Source organism: Haemorhous mexicanus, chromosome 1 (assembly GCF_027477595.1).
Source record: "Haemorhous mexicanus isolate bHaeMex1 chromosome 1, bHaeMex1.pri, whole genome shotgun sequence".
NCBI lineage: Eukaryota > Metazoa > Chordata > Aves > Passeriformes > Fringillidae > Haemorhous > Haemorhous mexicanus.
This window is the reverse complement of record NC_082341.1, coordinates 45,035,955-45,049,858: the sequence shown is the minus strand read 5'-3', so window position 1 is coordinate 45,049,858 and position 13,904 is coordinate 45,035,955. Positions and strand designations below refer to the sequence as shown.

The 13,904-nt window shown below is 32.3% G+C and overlaps 1 protein-coding gene across 1 annotated transcript in view; it reads right to left on the bottom strand.

The window, feature by feature from the left end:
* ULK4 (unc-51 like kinase 4) overlaps positions 1 to 13,904 on the bottom strand; it is a 211,166-nt gene that overhangs the window by 184,850 nt on the left and 12,412 nt on the right. Inside the window, exons 10-17 of the mRNA XM_059848144.1 lie at positions 13,122 to 13,246; positions 12,934 to 13,003; positions 10,577 to 10,688; positions 10,032 to 10,136; positions 7,875 to 7,935; positions 5,751 to 5,932; positions 4,294 to 4,340; positions 3,391 to 3,469 (exon numbers count right to left, since the gene is read on the bottom strand). Of these exons, the coding sequence (XP_059704127.1) occupies positions 3,391 to 3,469; positions 4,294 to 4,340; positions 5,751 to 5,932; positions 7,875 to 7,935; positions 10,032 to 10,136; positions 10,577 to 10,688; positions 12,934 to 13,003; positions 13,122 to 13,246 (781 nt within the window). The remainder of the gene's footprint in view (positions 1 to 3,390; positions 3,470 to 4,293; positions 4,341 to 5,750; positions 5,933 to 7,874; positions 7,936 to 10,031; positions 10,137 to 10,576; positions 10,689 to 12,933; positions 13,004 to 13,121; positions 13,247 to 13,904) is intronic.

Sequence of the window (13,904 nt, the reverse complement as noted above, 5' to 3'; positions counted from 1 at the left end):
ATATACTTCTTAAAAATACTTAACCGGAAATAGATCAATGACAATTGAATTTACCGATACAAATATTCATTTATTCTAATCTTTTCTAATATGACCTACATACTCGAATACATCAGCAGAATAAAGATAGAACACAGTTCCATGCTTCTCCAGTCTGTAAAACAGTAGTTTACTTGCATTTTAATTTGTGTTTTAGTGACCTCTGGTGGTTATATTCAAAGGAACCTGCTGTTCCCTGCTTGCTTGAAAAAAAAAAAATTAAAAACCCCAAAACATTAATGTTTCAAAGACAAATAAATTAAAGGCTTTTGGCATGCATTATGTGAAAGCTTACTTTAGCCTGTAAAATGAGGTTGAGGCTTCTTTTCTTTCCTAAAATTTTTCTGCCTCTTTAGGGATTAATGCTACTACTATTTATAAAACCATTTTAAAAACAACAACAACAAAAATGTAATGGTACAGATTCAACCCCAAGGATAGAGGAACTATCCTTAAATAAATGTCTGAGTAGAAGGCAGTAGGGGGTAGAAATAAAGAGTTAACTTTTTAATATGTAAGGGCCAGCAGTGCCAACCTGCACCAGTCTCTACCAAGTCCTGTGCTGCTTTGAAACTACAAAAGAAATAACAAGTGATGACTCTATAATGAGGTAACAACAACAACAACAACAACAAAAAAAAAAAAAAAAAAAAAAAAACCCAACAAAACAAAAAAACTGCCATGATTGAGTGATAACAATTGGAAAGAAAACTTGATATAAATAGCACAGTACACATATGAGGCAAAAATAATTCAAGAATTTCACGTTCAAAAGCTCTCAATTGACTTTTCACACTTGGGAACAAATTTAGGGGCCAAAATGAGATCACTTCTATTTAACAGGTCAAAAAATCAAACAGTTACCAAATCAAATTAGAAGGTACTAGGAACGGAAGAGGAAAAAAAACACAAAAAACCCTACCAAGAGACAGATCTCCTATATCTTCGGACTATAAGATCTGGATCACAGAGTGTCATTTTAGATTATGTTGTTCAGCTCAAGACACTTGATTATGACATTTCCTAAATCACAACAGCCACCAATAAACTTTACTTGGAGCATCAGGTGGCTCATATGAGAGGATAAATTACAGCATTATATTTAATTCTGTATATAATGCTGATAGAAAGGTTTGCTTTGTGGTGGGGTTTTTTAAGCATCATACAATATAAAATAGCTGACAGCTAACAAGAATGTTCAACCAACACACAGATTTCTCTGCAGGGAGCAGAGGGGAATACATCTCTAAATGAGAAATTCCTAAATCATTCCTTCCTATTTTTCCCATAAATGAACTATGGAGTTTTGTGTATTGCCTACAGTTATCTGATTTTACATTATACATGCAAAAATAAATTTGAACACATGAAAATATTAGAATTCAATGGTTGTTTTCCTCATTCTAATTTTGTGTAAGCACTAAAATATATTTTAATTCAGAGATACTACTTTGAGAGAAAAAAACTTGGAATGAATGTCATTAAATAAAGCACAGTAGAAGCATTTTAAACTCAGACCTGTAATTTATTTAAAAATTCCTTATTTTCTCAATGAATGTATATAAAAACTAATTTTAATTAACATAAGAATGGGGCCAGAATGTTAAAACAAAACTTAATTTTCCATTCTAGTCCTTCAGTTTAAATGTCACTGGTCTTGGACTTGGCTCTTGACGTATATGGATACTTCTAAAAATGCTAAATTCCATTTGTGAATAACGTCTATGTTCAAATAAAAAAAGGACTGGAAATGTTTTGAAAAAAATAATATTACAGGTCAATGTATAACTGTGGCAGCGGCTCTCTGGCCACAGAGAGCAACGCACAACTTTCCCAGGCATTGTCCTGGGGAAGGCTGTGAGAAGATCAGAGAAAAGAATGACAAACAATTCTTACAATGACAACACTTGCTGCACCTGTTGAACATGTGGAATGTGTTATGGAGATTTGTTTACCAAAGGGTGGTTTCTTAATTGGCCAATGGTGATGGTGTTTGGAGTCAAGGACCAGTTGGGTCCACCTGTATTGTGAGTGTCTGTAAGGGCAATGGGTTTCTTAATAAGTATAGAATATTAAAGTGATTGATCAGCCTTCTGAGAAGCATGGAGTCAATGCTAATTATTACCCGGCTAGGGGCTTGTGGCGACATATAACTACTTCAATTTATTGCTTTTAAATACAAAAGCTCACTCGGATATGTGTTTTCTGATGTAAACTAGGAAGCTGGGGAAATATGTCTAGCTATTGCTAAACATATTACTGCTAACCACCTGAACAAACACCTAAAGCCAAAAAGCATATGGACATCTCAAAATTAATTTTGAGTATTTTAACTTTAAAAAGTTAAATATCAGAAAAAGTCTGCCACATAAAAGAACATACTTAAATTGTGACCTGGAATTCAATTGTTGTGAAACTGTCAGTATTGAAAGAACTTCAGTGACTGTAACTATAAGGATTTTTGCCCCACTTTGGAACTTCACAAAACAAACAGCAAACATTAGGCAACAACAATAATGTTTTGAATTCAGCTTCCACTAAAGAATGGCAACATTAATGGCAACATAACAAGCTAATCACAATAATTTCTAATATTCATAAAGAAGAAACCAGTGGTACCTAAACCAGCAAAAACTTCCTTAGCTGCATTTCCAAAAGAGTCAGGTATTAACCACTAATTGTATTTTCCTACACCAGATCTGCCCAGCACACAGGCCTATTTACAGCTTGTGTTTCGCAGTTGGGTCTTACATTCAAACACCCACTAAACTGAAGTTTTGGCTTCACCTCATGAAGAGGAAATGATGTCACATTCACACTTGAAACAAACATTAAATAGCACATTCTGTCACCAAACAAGAACTAAAAATGCTTTTCTTCTGCAAACAAAATTTCTTCCCCTTCATCACATGCATTCTTCAAGAACTGTGAGAAACCTCAAATTAGTCCCACCTCAATAAATTCCTTTTTGAAAAAATTCTCTAAGAATCAGTTGTACTATTTTATACTAATTACAATAATTACATTTCAGGATAGCCAAATGTGTCAACAGTTTCTTTTTCCACATGCACAAAAGTATGACTGTGACTACTTGATTTTAAGAAAAGGAGAGAAAAATGTTAGTTTTATCATTGGTGGTCACAGGTTAGTAAAGATCAGATCTACAACTACATAGAATAAGCTCATAAATTTATACATTTAATTAATTGATTATATTACACTTTAAACATTGGAGTTAAAAAAAAGCAAGGCTCAAAACAAAAAATGCTGTGAAAGCTTCTGACATAAGTAGTAAAAGCATTTTAAAAGACCCCTGCTGAAAAAAAAAAAAAAAAAAGAAAGGAAAGTTACCTCAGAAACAGGTACATTTTCTTCAAGTTCAGATGTGTGTAACGCCAGTAAACCAATCACTCGAGCAATGTTAGCACGTCTGTGTATCAAATAAATATTTTGTAGGTGCAGGAAATATATTCACAAAACACTACAAACACAATTCTATCTTGTTTATATTCTACACAGATTGCTAAGGGCAGAAAAATTTGATGTCTTATTTACAGCTCAGATTTTCTTCTTATTTCTGTTTTCTTTGTATCAACAAGATATTTCAGTGTTTCAGCCCAATTTAGCAGTAAATATATGCATAAAGATATTTCTTTCCTCTAGCTCTGAAGTGTCAAAGTTCTTTAGTTTGTTAGGATTAGTAATAGTCATGCTCATGTTCAGTTTTTATACAATATAGAAAACTCCTACAGATAATTTAGACTTTTCAGGATAGCTGACAAAAGAGAAATTAAATCTGTATCAGCAAATCAGTTTCCAATGTTTCATTAAAAGAAAAAATTGGAATAATAAAATCAACATTTATGAAAGAAACAGCAGAGGGCACTATGTCATTGAACTATTCCTGACAGGTATCTGGGGGGGTGGGGGGAAGAGAGTTGCCATTATAGTTATTTTACTCTATTGTGGCATGGAGTTATTTCATTTAGTGATTTTAACTCTATTTGATGCACTAAATTCTATGTTATCTACATAAAATTTTAGAGTTCTTGTATAATCTTTGGTCCTGTAGAATTAACATATTAATTCAACGCTGAAAAATTTCCATTTTATATCATCATACTCTCAGTCAGATACCACAGCAGTCTGACAGGCTAAAAAAACTCCTCAAATAACCTGCTCCCAAATATCTTTAAAAATATTCAGTGACAAGTCTGTATTTGAACATTTTAATTTCAAATAGTTGTTACTTACATATCCCAGTTGGCAGCTGCACGCAACTGCTGTATCAATATAGGAAACTATAATTTAAAGAAGACAAATAAACATCAGTGAATTTCAATGATCTGAGAGTTCCAAATGATAAACTAGAAATCAAAATATCAGTAATTTCATAAAAATATATTTGGATAACATTTGCTAAGAGAATTATCACAGACAAATACTACAGATATTGTGCAAACAATGATTAAAGAAATAAAAAAGCCTGAATGGAAAAATACAAATATTTTTCTATATTTTTGCCTTAAACTAAACTACTAAGCATATAGATGAATGTCAGAATTTTCTTTCATACTGAATAGCACTATTTAGAGAAAAAGGTCTGATTCTTTCACCTACAAGCACAGAGATCATCATATAGTATTATAAAACAAATAGTAAATGATTCTGTGAGTCTGTACCAAAATAGTTGGCAAACACCAGAATAATGAATGTTAAAATATATAATCAGCCATTTAAGAACCAAACTGCATAATTACTAATTTCTAAAATGTTCTGTTAATTGTCTATTCAGTTACTAGATTATTGTTTCCCTTGCTCCAAATTCTCCAGTGACAATAGAATACACCTTACAGCAATTCTGTTTCTGTTTTTCACAAGAATTTTATGGCATAAGACCTATCACTGCTTCCAACCTAAATGCTCTTCATCCAGTTTTTTGGTAGTGCAATTTTCCCTTTAGTATCTTATATTCAACAATAATACATCTCAGCTTTTAACTTAGGTACTTTATTACAAATGCGGGAGAGCAAAGTAGTTTACTTCCTATTAAATAAAATGAAAAGTGCTCATCTGAAGGTAGCTTCTGTAATACCTTTATATAAGGTGGGGGGAGAATAAGTCTGCCTCTCTTCTGCACATGCAAGACTTGAAGAAATATGTTAAATCACTATAGAGCATACTAATAAAATTGTTTGTCTGGTAGAAAATGTTTTTTGAAACATGAAACCCCAAAACCGATTCTTCAGAGAGCATGGTCACTCTTTGAAGGCCTGTTTACTGGAAGTTTTACTGCCTGTTCTTTAGAAAGCTTTCTTGTTATTCTTTACAGACATATGACCAAATAAAATTAATTTAATAATTCATACATAAACTCTTTACAGTATCATCTGCCCCTTAATGACTTACAAAGACTCACTTTTCATCATATATTATTTTAAACTTTTCGTAAAGGTTAATTTTTACCCCAACATTTTCCCTAATACAACAAAACTATATGTAAATGCATTTGAAGTCTTAGACAATGAATTAGTTTTATTCAGCTCTTTTAAAAAACCTAACATGGAATTTAATAATTTTTTGTTGGTTTTCATTATTTAATCAACATATTTTTGCCAGTAGACCATTGATTTTTTTCAAGTATAACAAAAAGCAGCTAATTTTTGATACAATGACAAATATGTTGATTCCTACAAAGCTTTATTACTTACTAGCTGAGAGCTAATTAGCCTGTTTGCAATCTCCTTATGGACAACCAAAGTGCACAGATAGTACAGCAAGTTCAGTTTAGAACGTGCTGCTCCTGTATTCTTCTCGCTGGATTCAAGCAGGGAACACACTCTTTTCACAAAGTTATTCCAGTCCGAATCTTTCATAGAAGACAACTTCTCAACTAACCATGAGAGGAAAACAAACAGTTTAAGGTAATGGATCTTTAATGTAGCTTTAACACACTGCTAAGTAAGATAACCATGAATAAGTAAGTTCCAAAGTTTGAATCTAATTACAATTTTAGGACTTAAAATACTAAAGAAGTATGTTAGAATTCATGTCTGAAGACAACAGAAATCAAAAAGGAAGCAAGAAGAGAAACAAAGGATAAAAATTCAGCAATGGAAGCCTCAAAACATTTTTGAAAGTGCAAACCTGCTAAGTCCTTCATTTAAGGCAACATTTATTGGCGTTATACTTAGGAAAGGTAGCAGTTGTCCTTCATCATTACTAATTCTTAATAAGTGCAGTTTCCTGCAAGTAAGTAAATTTGAGGCAAAACCTAAGACCTGAAAATCAATGAAATCTGCTCACAATAAATAAACTGAAAACACGCATAATCATTCCTATAGGTAGGTATCCACCTAGCTAAGCCTTGGCAAATCAGGACAAGGATGACTTCCGAAAGAGCACAAAGAAATCAAGTAACATGGACAATTAACATATATCTTGTGGTTCAATTCATTGACCACTGCACATGAATTGAGATTTTTTTCAGACTTCCTTATCAGTCTAAACAGTCAATTTCAATCTAGCAGCCATATATTCCCTCTGCTTTGGTAGTTATTTATTAATAACTTACCTGCCACCCTGATATACTCTGGTATACACTATTTAAAAGCATGTTTTCTATCTTTTATGAAAATTTACAGTTAAGTAACAACATCTAATGCAGGCAAATATACATTAGTAGAGATGAAAACAGGTATTGGCTTTCAGGTATTCACTGAAATTTTTTCATATTATCTTTAATCATTACTGACAAGCAGCATCAAATTCATTATCTTCAAAAACAATCAGAAAGTTGTCCAGAAGAAAGCTACAACTCTGAAAGCATTACAACCAGAAAAACCACTGTCCCATAATAAATAAATACTGACAAAAGTTAAACATATGAGAACATCAGTGTGATAACTACTTAAATGTAATATGAAACATAATAGTCCCTTTGCACAATGGAATCTGATCATTTTTGGATTAATCAAATTTAAAATATTTTCAGTTACAGTCTTGACTAGGAGATTGAGGGACGTTGTGCTCCTGTCCAAATATAAAATTTCTTCAACAAATTAAGTCTTCAAAATACATACTTTATAGAAAGGAAAGATTAACTCTTATGCCTAGGAAGAGGTGCTATGTGAATTCTAGGAGGAGTATGTATCTGGCTGATATCCCTCTTCAAGCACAGTCCAGTATTTTCCTTAAAATGACTAGATCAAATGTTCCATAGGAAGAATTGTTACACTCATGACAATGAGCTGACTTTAGTTTTCAGAAATATTTCTAGACATTGAAAATTAACAACAAAAAGACAAACCCCAAACAACTTCACATTTTCTTTTTGGACATGAGTGCCATAACATTTCATGATTAAAGGCGGGACTGGCAAAGCTGCCTAGTATTGTGACTGATCAACACTGCACATTTTAGGATCTTGTTGCCACTTGCTTGCCTGCATTTGTCAAATTGTAACAACAATTTGTCAATTTAAACATCAGTTTAAATCTCTCAGCTAGAAGAAAATCTCTCAGCTTAAATCTCTCAGCTATGCTGGCTTTCCCGCACTTAACACTGATGACTGCCTCATGGCAAAAGTTTGGAGCACGGGCTGGTAACTCAAGAAAGCAGAAGAGAAAGGAATATCATTTAAGTGTTTGTACTTGCAAAGGCTACTCAAAATTGGTCTAGCTTTAAAAACACTGCATACACAACAATACTTTCCGAATAATTAAGAGTTCTGAAACTGTGACCATGTATAATCTACAAGGGGAGGCTACAGCTCTTGCAATAATGAGTTACAGCAGCACATGCAGAACTAGTTAGAATCTTCAGCAGATCCATACCTGAATATGCTGGTATATGTAAAGTTTTCGGGTCAAATCTAACTGGTACTTGCTTCATTATCTGGGAAAAAACCAAACACATTACAACTAGTTTTAATACATTCCTAGAAAATCTGTAAGTAGTTGAACGTGAGAATACAAAGAGGCAAAATTTGTACAGGATGGGTGTACATGCTACTGCTCATTACTGAGGAATTTTCCATTGTTTTCTGGTATGTATTTCTTCCAAGCAAATATCTGAGATTTAACTCTATGTTTTTTATATAATTATATTGCTAGTATTTCCATTGAAGTGATTTTTAAAATGGGATTACAAAATCACAGGATTTTTTCAGTTTACATTTTTACCTTGCTTGTATGCAGAAAAATACCTGTATTTGGGTTTCAAAAGCTACTGAAAGGAACTATGCAGGTGACAGCTCAAAAAATGTTTTAGCAAATCATTGCCCTACAGTAAATATATGTATATACTAGACCACTCCTGAATATAAAAAGTCCTATTATCAACAGCTAATCATTCATAAGATATAGAGATTTTTTTCTCTGCAAAACCATCATTTTCTTGTAGATCACAAAATTAGATGACTGCTCAGTAACAGAGCATTTGAGTGTGATTTTCAGTAAATAAAGAACTTTTAAAAAGGCAACTGTGTAATGGAATTTAGCCTTTGACAGAAGAAGTCTAAGCTTAAATAGAGCGCTATTTTCTTAAAAAGGTCTTCAATTCCCCAGATCTGCAGAACACAGGGAAATTTTACAATTTAAGCTGACATTTCAACTTTTAAAATTCTGCCAGCGCCTAGCAAATCCCTTTCCAGGAGATTAAATTGAAAGCTCTTCAGATTTACCAGGGGTCAGTATCATCCTTACGTCTGAAAAGCAGACTAAAGTGTCATCACCAAGAGGCAGTGACTCTGATTACATGTCCCTAGAACTTAGTGGGCTATTTTGCATTAATTCTGAGTCTAGCATTGGATGGTAAGGAGATCAGTCCACATGCACACATCAGTATGTGCACCTACCCCTAATCTCATCTCTTATACTTGTAGTAAGAAGAGAAGCAGTGAAGGACTTAGGTTTTGTGTCAAAGTCTTGAGACAGAACTGAGAAATTAACAGTGGTATCATTCAAAAATATAATTACCTTTGAAAGTCTCCACTAGGAAGGATGTCTCTCACCCCAAACATATTAAAAGAGTATTATTTGATAGTTACTTATCTAGCTATGTAAGATTTTTAGTTTTTGAAAGCGTTAAGAAATCCATTAAAACAAACCAAAAGAATTGTTAATACTAAAGCAATACAGCAATTAAAAGCTGTCTTACAGCAATTAAAAGCTGTAAGACATTCCTAATGAGTTTAGATGCTCACTTCCAAGGAAAATCTTGCATTCCCCACATCAGCAATTTACTGAGTAAAGTTACTAAGACTGCTTAATTTTTTCTGGCACAGAAAAACAAAAGGAAGACTAAAGGGACTTTTGACTATCATACTTTCTACCAATACATCTGCCTATAAATGCACATTACATTGTCATTGCAGTGCAGAGCACTGATTCGTTTTTGATTTGCTCTTCACAGTCAAACTTAAGTGTGAATTCCCTGCTCAGGAGACTCGTTACAAACTGTTAGCACATTAGAATCCATACAACAGAAATAAGATGGACATTTCTTGCAACCTCAGGTGTCCTTTAAGAGGGAAAATAAATTTCTGTTGAATAGAAACATTATCACGCTAAAGAGTAACAAATGTTATTCTGTAAATGTCCAACTCCTAATCTAGAAGGCTTCATAGATGGCTTTGTTTTGAGTATAACAAACCAAAGTTTTGTATTCATTTAAATAACAGATATCAAGGCACATTATCAGAAAACAAACCTACAAAAGCACTGAACACAGCATTTAGCAGCTTCTATTTCTTGTAAGATATTTAATACTATTATTCAATCCCAAAATAACTCATACCTCCAAATAAGCAACACAATAGGATTATAAAGACTGCCAAAAAACTGTATGAAATCCTGCCAGATAACTGGGTGGAACTGCTTTAAAATGCAGTCTATAAAATACAGGAAAGGAGTTTCACCCTGATTAAAAATTTATCTGCAAAAATCGTCTCAACCACAAGTTCCTGAATCATATATTATATTTTGCTATACCTTTGGATTGTCAATGATTGGTGTCACCGTAAGATCAGATTCAGTGTAAATGAGCTCCTTCAATTTTGACTCCATATCCTGCTGACTTGAGCACACATTTTCAGCCTAGAAGAAAAAGGTTTTTTTAAAAACTGTTTTGTACCAAAAAAGAGTTAATCATGTTTATTCACAAAATATTTCATTTCAACATTATACCAAGCAGTCTGGGCATAGAAACATATTCTAATTTGCTTTTTATTTACGTAATAGCAGATATTATCAACTACAAATTATGCTAAAAGAAAATATCGGAAGAAAAAGCATTAGGTCAAAATGTAGATTGAGAAGAAAGAAGACAACTTGTCTTTTATGCACTAGGGCAAAAAGAAAAAGGAGACTTAGAATCTTTCTTAACTCCTACATCTAAAGTTCTGCAAGTATTTTTTTCAAACAACTTGCACACTCAGTTATGGAAGGATGCAAAAGAAAGTTAACTTTGCCACAGACTTCAGGCTAATAGTCTAACTAGAGATACCACCACCACTCAGTATAAACTTTTTACTCACTTTTTTCAGCCATGAATCTCCTTGTGAAGAATTTTTGACTGGGACATTAGTACATACTTCTACTGCATCACATACTTCTACTGCAGAATTAGTTCTAGGTGTGTGACGAGAACTTCAGCAAATGAAATAAAAAAAAAAATTAAAAACCAATAGAGACTACAGATTAAGCTTCATTGCAAACTACTTTTTTGTGCTCTTTTGAAACTTTCATGTCATACAGCAAATTTTCAAAGCTGACTAACATAACTTACACTATGTTCTGCCTGATCCATTAAGTAAAATGATTTTTCTGTCTTTAAATGTGTTCTGACAAGGTTAGGATTTCTTTGCTGGTTAGAAAAGGGAAGATGGTATTTTGTTGTAGTTATCAAATGAAGGTAATTTGATTATTTTCTCAGCCAGAATGACTCTACAAACTGGAGGCTAAATCATTTTTATCTTAACTTCTAATAAAAGAAACATACAAAGAAAATTAACTTGACAAAAAATTGCAATTTTATGTCATTCTCTTCTCATACACAATTTTTGGCTAGGTAATGGAAATAAAAAACTTCCTAATTTTTGTGTATCATTGTGAACTGGGTTTACCTTTTTCTTTTCCTTTTTAAAATCCTGTCAGCTAATTAGAAAATGAAGAAAGGAGAGACAGGAATACTGCCAAGTTGCAATTGTCATAATGCTTCTAGTGAACTTGCAGTTTATAGTACACAATAAATTAAAACATTTTAAATCAACTTTAGAATTATCATGATTGTCAGGCCAGGAAACTAGTTAAATCAACAACTTCGAATGAACATGTTTTCTTGATTAGCAGAAAGTAATAGACACATTAAGTTGCAAATCAGATTTATTAGAAAAAACAACTAAACTAAAAATACAAACACCAAACAAAATAAAAGACACTCAGGAAATCAGTGATCAAATTATTAACATAACTGTTCTCATCTTCCATCTATTTTCAACAGTGATTTCAATTTAAAGGGCACAATGAAGGAATGCCAAAATATTACCTACATAAAATATTAAATCTTTGGTAAACATATGATATTTATGGTAAAAAAATGTATCAGGATGTGCTTGGAATTTTAGTTCCTAAACAGAAAAATTCCGGGATTTCTAGCTAGGAGGCTGGACAAATGATTCCAAACACGTAGATTTGTTAAAAATATTTTTTTCAATCAATTCAACTAATTTGCTTTCATATATGTTTGAGATACAGATAAGAGTATCTATTTTTTCAGTTCTCAGATCGTTTCTCAGTTTAAAACAAGACAAGAGACTGCTGAATTAAACTAGCTAAAATGAATCAGATCTATTCCATTTGCACAAGTAGAAGAAGCCACTGCTGTTAAAAGCTGATTAACCACTCCGATAGCTAATTAAATTCTGATGCCAAGTGCCAGGTAAGCAAATTTCTTTCACTTTAATGCTTTAATACTTTACTAGACATCACATACACTGCTTTCAGAAGTTATATCATTGATGCAAAGAGAATTTCAGAACAGATTTTTTTAGCTGTTTGCATTAAATTTCAAATTTTGTATTTATTGTACTTTTAAATAAATTACATTGCTAAAAAGATATTATTTGCATTCCCATTGTAGCCTTTCTTCTGAGCAGCTTGCTAAAGCAAATGCTACTTGAAATTACTAATAATATATCTTTAACTGTGATGATAAAAATTATAAGTCAGATGAGAATTAAGACTTTAATAAAACCAACTAAAATAACTTTTGTACACAGTATGATGTACAAATGCCCTATTTCAGATTATGCAAGAAGCTTAAAAGAGTATTTTCAAATTGGAATATTTCTGCTTGATGTAGACAAGAAAAGTATTTCACTAGACAATCATCTTGGCTTGAAAGCTTGTACAAAGTTTCAGAATCAGGCCTCAACTAAAGCAAATCACTGTTAAATCAATCACTATTTTTTAACTTAATATACATGTAGTATTTAATAGACTCTTACCAATACCTTGCAATGAAAAGCTGCAGGAAGAATTTATTAACAGATGATACGCTGAATGCTTATTCTTATGTATGTAAAGCAATCATACTCCAAGAGAGATAAGAGAGAAAAGAGAGAGAAAAAGAGAGATCTAAACAAATTTTAGCTTTCTGTTTAGACAGACAGTTAAGTAAAAGTTTACTTTCAAAAATGAGAGTAATAAAGTCATATAAGCTTTAACTACATACACTGTTTTCACAGCTCTTCAAATGTATTTTAGTATTTATTAACTGGTAATAGAAAATTTAAAAGGCAACACAGAAATAGCATTACAGTCATAATAATAAAATGTTTGAAGAGACAAAAACCAACACCAAACATACAAGATTACAAGGAGGTTTTCATACCTGAGAAGAAATATGGATTCATTTGATTCACCATCAGCTGCACTTTTGGGCCGCAATTCAGTCTGAGTTTCTACCAAAGAGAGAACATGAACTTGCATTCAGAGGTTAAAATCAAATAAAACATAGGGAGTAAATATGTTGGTAGGAATAATAAAATCACTAAAAAATATCATAATGAGCAATATTACCTATTTTGAAAGAATTGCTTGGTGATTTAAGACCTGCCCTTGAGGATGACAGGTTTTCCAGATTTTCATGATCATCCACTGACTCTTTGGCACTACAAGAAACTGGTGACTCTGTGTCTTCTCTGCTGTTTAATAAATGATATTAATTACAGATTTTTAAAAAAGAGAATTGATTATATTAAAAAAATTAATTATATGCATTATCTGTTGTAATTGTTAGCATACAATTTAGCTGTCATTCTCTAGAAAAATACACTCTTTGAATATGTGTTGCGCATACTTTTTATATTGATAATGGCAATGATGAAAAATAAGTTTACAGCAAGTAACTTGAAGAATATTAAAATTCTATCATTAGAACTTAAATGAAAGACTTCAAAAAAGTCAAATTATTACCCCATAATACAAGAGATACTAAAGAAATACTAAAAGGATTACAGACATTTTAACCTTCACAGGAAAAAGTCACAAGAAACCTATCTCCTATAATGAAGTCTGTAGCCAAGATTAAAACCATATTTTTGTGTGTGTAATGATTTACTGTCACACTTGAATGCTGTTTTATTGGTTTTGGTTGTTTGGGCATTTTTTAACATGTCCTTATATTATTCACATGGAACTGGGTCATAAAATGTTAATGAATGCTCTCCAGGATATAAAATATTAATCCAACTCACAGTGTGAAGAAAATAGATGCACAGGCCTCACAGCTGGGAAAGAGAGATTATTGAGCTTCTTTTGCATGTCAAACCAAAGTCTTACATTTGTCGTATTTTTCAGTTA